Below are 6,443 nucleotides of genomic sequence, written 5' to 3'. Positions count from 1 at the left end.
TGGAATTCGCTCACATCGCAGCTATCATCCTATCAGGAGTAAGATAATATAGAGGAGTATGACTCTCCAAAACATGTGAATTTCAACATTTGCTTGCCTAATTTTACCGATGATATATTACGTGCAACTCGATAAAAATTACATCAAAATGAGCGTTGGCCATCCATATCTAACTAAAACTTTACTTTGTTGAAATACCTCTTGCCTTTACGGAGATATAGCTTTGAACGTCACACATGGTTCATAGTGTTTAACTAAGGTGGCAGCTCAGATTACCCGCACATCCGAACTGTTGTTATGAATTGTGAGTAATGCTCTCTTGTCTGTTGAATAGAATGCCCCCTGTTGGCGGTGTCAAGCGGGGTGCGATGGGGGGTTTGCAACACACGAAGGTCTCGCGCAGCATTACCTTGTGGTATTTATAGCTGTGACCTATGATTCTGCCGCGCGTCACGGCTGCGTGTGCGGATAAACAGATCGTCAGATGTCATATCATTAAATACGGTTATATAACATAATGCGTAATAAGAAATAAGAAATTATTCATTATTAAAATAAGACTGTTTTTTTGTTATTATTCTTGATGAATATTGCTCGTTGTCGTTCAGCGGCTGAAATAAATTTTGTTTTGACTAATTGTTGCTATGGAAACATACACACACAGCTGCTACGGTGCTAGTAGAGAGGGAGTAACACTTGCATTAATCATTATGGCATTTAAAACACCCGAAAAGGCTATCACACATAGTAGGCTAGATCCAGCGATAACTACAACACCGAGACGGTCGCCGAGGCTGGCTGAAAAGAGGAAAATCATAGGTAAAGACCACGACTACGCTGAACATGACCCAGATAACCAAGAAATATTTAACACTCTCGTTGACCACGTAAAGATGTACTCTGAAAAGCATAGTCACAGTTTGAACACGTGTGTTGATTTTGACATCGAGTCAGGCTGGTGGCTGAGAATATATCCACAAAGTGTTCACATTCCAGAAGGAAAGGGAGGGCCAATTAGCGCAGTTAATTTATTGGTGCATGAGACAGGGAAGGTTCAGCTGCGAATTCTGGAAGCGATTATTGAGGAAAGCAATTGTGTGGATGGGAATATGAACATAAGCGATCTATTTGAAGACATGCTGCATAAACTTGTAAGCTGCAAACCATGTATGGGAGTTAGTGAAGCGCAATACAAATTATCGACTGTAAATGTGCATCATACAACATCGTCTGTGAAGAAGGAATTTCCTTATGTACGCTACACTTCAAGAGCCTGCCAAGTGTTCATTAAGTCATCATCGAAAAGTAAACGAGACATGTGTAAAAAGTGCACGGAAATGATGTATCATTTACACCGGGTCAGTGCAAGAACAGGAAAACTTACACATTCTGCTAAAAAAAGGCGATTAATTCCATCATCCAGATACCCCATCGCTTGTCTATCACCAAAAAGTCGTACCAAAAGATCTAGGATGAACATTCGGAATACTCGCAGAGTAGAAAGAAAACTGAGACAACATGAGAAGAAATTAGAGGATCTCTCCATACAGCTCAATGAAAAACAAAGTGATGACATGAGTCGTGCGGTCGAGTTCTTGACGAAAAGCAAACAAGGACAGGGGGCATTTCAACAGCTAATGACTGCTACGGAGCAAGAGGCGGGCAAAGAAGTAGTTGACAAAATGAAAGCAGCCTGGGAAAAAGATCAAGCTAGAAATAGTAAGCAAACACTACAATTACATAAGAGAAATTTATTTTGTGTATTACCAGAAATCGTTCAAGGAGTTTCTTGATGTATTCTAATACTGCTACTCCTTCGTAGTAATAAAATGTAACAACAGTTTAGCAACACGTCGTAATAGTATTCCCACCTTATAGAAATTATATTATGTTATGTCTTATTTATTACAGAAAGTGGAAGCAGTCTAATGCCTCTGTCTGCAATTTACCTGACAGAAATGGGTAGGTCTGAAATTACTGTACAACAACTGTAACCGTNTTTTTTTATCCTTTCATTGAACTGCAGAAAAGGACAAATTACTCTACATTAAATAGAAACTGAGGTCAAGCTGCTAACCCTAACATATAAATAGGAGGTTCACGGTCAGGTGGCGAGCTTAATTTATCACTTTCCTGAGGATGTTATTTTTTAGATTTGCGACTGGATGAAAATTATTTTGTGGCATTATGCTGTTATTCAGTTTATGTGATAATGCGTTTCATAATAATGGGAAAAAAGGCGAAGTCACTTCGACTTTCGTGTTCTTCCCAATAACAGGTTCCCCGCTACCCTGCTACCAGCTTATTACCCTGGTCATAAGCCTACGATCAGCCTATGATCATGACATTTATCACCCTCCCACCGTCTCTTCTTTTCTCTTCTCTTTTCTTCTCCCTCTCCATCTCTCCTTTTCTCTTCTCTTTTCTTCTCCCTCTTCACCTCTCTTTTTTTTGTTTCCTTTTTTCTTCTTCTTTTTTAGGCTGAAAAGTGGTACGGTCAATCCCGTACCAACCGTATTGGCTCCGACAGGCCTGTCTCACACACTCACCATGCTCATTCACATTAATATCTTTTCAGCATTGGCAATCTTCTCAAGAAGCCCGGCTGCCTATAAGGCTCTGATGAAGCTTGAAATACTGCAACTGCCATGCGTAAGAAGTTTGCAAAGAAAAATGGAATCTGCACTAGAAGTTTGTGGCATATCAGAAACAAATATGAAAGCTGCAGCCGACTACTACAAGCATTTCAAGCAGCAGAAGGTTGCAGAAGGATCCGCAGAGCCAAAGGGTGAAGGCGTGCTCATTTTAGATGAAGTGAGGGTGATTGGAAAAATAATGTGGAACAGCAAGAACATGCAAATGTACGGTGTCGCAATGACAGCTGATGACTTCACTTCATTGCATGACATATATGAAACACTGGAAGACAGGAAACGAGTGGCACCTGCTCAGTCTGTGCTACAATTTCTGTGGCGAGATCTTACATCTTCCTTTGATGTAATTGGACCGTACTTTCCTACAGAAGCTTCACTAGAACATAGATTTCTGATATCGTGCTTAACGGAAACCATGCGGCTGTTTGAAGCATGGGATTTTCACACAGTGTGCATAGTGTGTGATGGTTCTGGTGCCAACCTTACAACAGTGAAATTGTTTACAACCGGTCTACGGGGACCCTACCAANTTAAACATCGCAAAATATCCAACTATAAGCCTTGACTTGGTGCCAACTGATTACCCGTACGACACAGCCGGTTAACCCAGACAACCCGTATCCGCCAGTGCGCGGCTAGTAAAAACCACCGCTGATTCTGTGCGCTCCGATGCATCATGAACGATTGGTCGTAAATTCAGTTGCATCGGTGATACGGCTGCTCGCTGAACGTTTTACTGAAGGTTATGTAATTCGATGCTTGATACTACTAACCCAAAACATCGTATAACCCAAAATATAACATAAACCGTTTTCCTTATAACTGAAAATAATGCTATGTTGCTAATTGTATCAGATAATTTTTTAAATATCTGATATTGGTGAAATCCATACAGCGACCACGCCCGGAGCACGTCGTACCACACTGTATATAAACATTAACAACATTTTACTTTAAATGCCTACGACCAACACATGATACTAAATATCTATACCACATGATATTCTCCTTTCCTATTACAGAATTGGGCGACTTCCAACCAACGTCTACACGAGAGAGAAGATTTCTAGCATGGCAGACATGGGATTTACTCAGAATAGCCGTGTTTGGATTCAAGGGCGTCTGCAACGATTTCTTTGCTAGGCACGGAGATCAACATTTCATTGCACCCCTCAGAATAAATGGGAGCGCAATAGAGAGTCTTTTCTCTAGGCTGAAAGCATATACAGCTGGCAAATAACGTCCATTAGTACCAAACGTCAAGAAAAAGTATAATAATTCAGGATGAGACTAAACACCCTAGTGCTGAAGGCTATCGTGACGTGCCACTATTCCATAACTATGACGGTTGAAATGCATTGTAGATCGTTTACAGCTTCTTTACGTGAAATGCAATAAAAGTTTCATCTCGTAAAGTTTAATCCACCTTTCATTAATGGGTTTCCTGCCCGATCTGACTCTCTTAACTGATGTGCAACAATGCACTCGTAACTCTAGCATTAACTATTTTACTCTGCACATCCTATGAAAGTTTGCAATAGTTGTATCCTTATGCCTGATGTTCCTCATGTGACACGCATATAGCACAGCTGACTTGAAGACAGTGGTGGCCAGGCTGCTCCATGTTGCGATTACGTGGGAGAGGGTGACCTATAATAATACTAGAATGATGGCGTCATGTTAAAGTAGTTGCAACAGGCGTGCGACGGTGCAATGCGTGTTGAAGTGCTTTCCATTTTGGGGTGGTGTTTATATAGCTTTGTTGTAATGACAATAAACAACAGAACCAAGTTATCAGGTAAACAAAGCCATGTACCCATGTACCCAGGTATGTATGTATGAACGGGGTACATGAACACAGTAGTACACACATGGGTAGTTTGGATGTGCATGTGTGAAATGATTGCTGTTTTGCACACCCAAAACTACCACTTTGTTTTACTGGGCTGCAAGCAAGCTTTGTTATTTATAAACAGCTAGTCATTTCAGCCTTCCGTCAACATTCCGACACTGTCAGTCATTAACCAATATGTTAAATTTATTATATAGCTCGCGGAGTTAATGTCACGTCCCATTTACGTCATCGTCACGCTGTTGGCTAATAATTTGGTACGAAAGTTACATCAACCAAGTATGTACAATAGATTTTAAGTCGTGATCCACACTTTACATGTTATAAATCACTGAACGCGAAAGTCACTACCTTTAACCACTCCATCTGGAACGACGCGTAACTTTCAGAAGATTGTTCGAACAGCATTCGTCATGATTGGAATTTTGGGATAAACATTACCATTATTTTAAACTGTATAATTAAAAGCAAAACAATAAAAGATTTGTGGCTTATTTACCACCTAATTTGCATATACATCGAAATCTCTTTACGCAATATATGTGCCCAACAAATGTAGAAATAGTCACACAAACCTTTATGATGTTTTTCCCATACAAAGCTATTCCGTCTTCGGAGGCAATTGTTCGGACTGCACGGTCCAGGTTTCTGAGCCAGAGAAGGAAAACTCTATGTGGAATGAGAAAACCTCCTCTGTCCCGTAACCTCAGTGGTGTCGGCATGGGAAGGCGTTGCTTTTCTTCTTTTGTACGCACACCTGAATAACAACGTTTAATCTTGTACATCATTCACAAAACAATAATGTGCAGGGTGCATATAAGTTGGCCAACGTACATAAATTATACGTAGAATACATTGGAAAATTTATTAATCTATTTATATATTTGTTGCATATGTTGACTGCATAGGTAATACTTACAGGTGTACAGCAGTTGCAATATCGCAGTTCCTTCTCTCTTCTGCCTTGCCGACCTCGATCTATGTCGGCGTGCGAGTACTCGCTTAACTAGTTGCACGCAGCCACCAGCTATTGCGAAAAGCGAGTACTCCGTTTCTTCGTGTAGATGTTCAACGGTGGCCAGTGTTTCTTCTGTAGCCGTCTTCATTTTGATCAACTGGTCGCTGGCCTGTGATAACATAAACATTTAAATATAAATGTTAATTAAATTACTTTGATTATTTAACTAGTAACATATTTGTAATACTGTAGCGATCCGGTAGTCGTAGTACTAGATGGTCGTACGTTTTCTTCATTACCCCTTTGCTGTATATAAATGTATACATTTTCGCCTTGAAACAGCATAGCCATAGGTAACCCGACCAGGCTGTGTGAATAACGTCAATACACCCTATTATTCTAATATAATAATAATAATATTCTAATAATAGTAAATATATAACGGTATTCTAACCCTAGCAATACCGTTTCTTGGAGCTAAGCCATAGGTTGCAACGAAGTTCAAGTTGTTTATTAGAACTTTTGTTTTGGTTGCTGTTCAAATGACAAATACATCCTAGTTCATTAACAAGGATAAATGATCGGGCAAGTTTTAATTACCTTACGCATTACAGCAGCAGCAATTGCATGCCCTAGTGCGTTGAATTCCTTTGTGGTGTCGGGTCTGACAACAAGCGCCGTAACGGTTTTCCATTGTGTACGCAGTGAATGTCTCCATGATGTAGCGTCACTGTCACAATGAGCACTAGCTGCTCCACACTTTACATGTTCTAAATCACTGAACGCGAAAGTCACTACATTTAACCACTCCATCTGGAATGACGCGTAACTTTCAGAAGATTTTTTCGAACAGCATCTTTCGTACAGGCTCGTAAACACGAGGAACAACTGACCAACGAGTGCCACAAATACACCGTGATCATGCATACATTTCAGTAGCAATTGCCTGTTGGTGTTGCCAACCTGCATGTGGAGTTCT

At 40.3% G+C, this 6,443-nt stretch overlaps 2 protein-coding genes across 2 annotated transcripts; one reads left to right on the top strand and one right to left on the bottom strand.

The window, feature by feature from the left end:
• Positions 1 to 516: 516 nt before the first annotated feature.
• LOC106808067 lies at positions 517 to 3,219 on the top strand. Its single transcript, XM_014810624.1, has 2 exons — positions 517 to 1,962; positions 2,579 to 3,219. The coding sequence occupies exons 1-2, from the start codon at positions 1,929 to 1,931 to the stop codon at positions 3,217 to 3,219; spliced, it is 675 nt and encodes a 224-aa protein (XP_014666110.1). The 5' UTR covers positions 517 to 1,928.
• A 1,116-nt stretch (positions 3,220 to 4,335) lies between these two features.
• On the bottom strand, positions 4,336 to 6,437 carry LOC106808085. The gene is made up of 3 exons (XM_014810651.1): positions 6,065 to 6,437; positions 5,426 to 5,633; positions 4,336 to 5,263 (listed from the first exon to the last, which is right to left on the bottom strand). The coding sequence occupies exons 1-3, from the start codon at positions 6,431 to 6,433 to the stop codon at positions 4,998 to 5,000; spliced, it is 843 nt and encodes a 280-aa protein (XP_014666137.1). The 5' UTR covers positions 6,434 to 6,437; the 3' UTR covers positions 4,336 to 4,997.
• Between the last annotated feature and the right edge of the window lie 6 nt (positions 6,438 to 6,443).

This window comes from Priapulus caudatus, unplaced genomic scaffold (assembly GCF_000485595.1).
Source record: "Priapulus caudatus unplaced genomic scaffold, Priapulus_caudatus-5.0.1 Scaffold252, whole genome shotgun sequence".
Lineage (NCBI taxonomy): Eukaryota > Metazoa > Priapulida > Priapulimorpha > Priapulimorphida > Priapulidae > Priapulus > Priapulus caudatus.
Note: the sequence above shows the minus strand (reverse complement) of the source record. Positions and strands in the feature narration are given on the sequence as shown.

What these genes read in the sequence shown, in the direction of transcription:
- LOC106808085 (XM_014810651.1), bottom strand. Translation starts at nt 6,433, where the DNA reads ATGCAGGTTGGCAACACCAACAGGCAATTGCTACTGAAATGTATGCAT. An exon ending in CTGCTGCTGTAATGCGTAAG is followed by an intron (nt 5,634 to 6,064) that starts GTAATTAAAACT and finishes ATGTTATCACAG; the next exon opens with GCCAGCGACCAGTTGATCAA. An exon ending in ATTGCAACTGCTGTACACCT is followed by an intron (nt 5,264 to 5,425) that starts GTAAGTATTACC and finishes GTTGTTATTCAG; the next exon opens with GTGTGCGTACAAAAGAAGAA.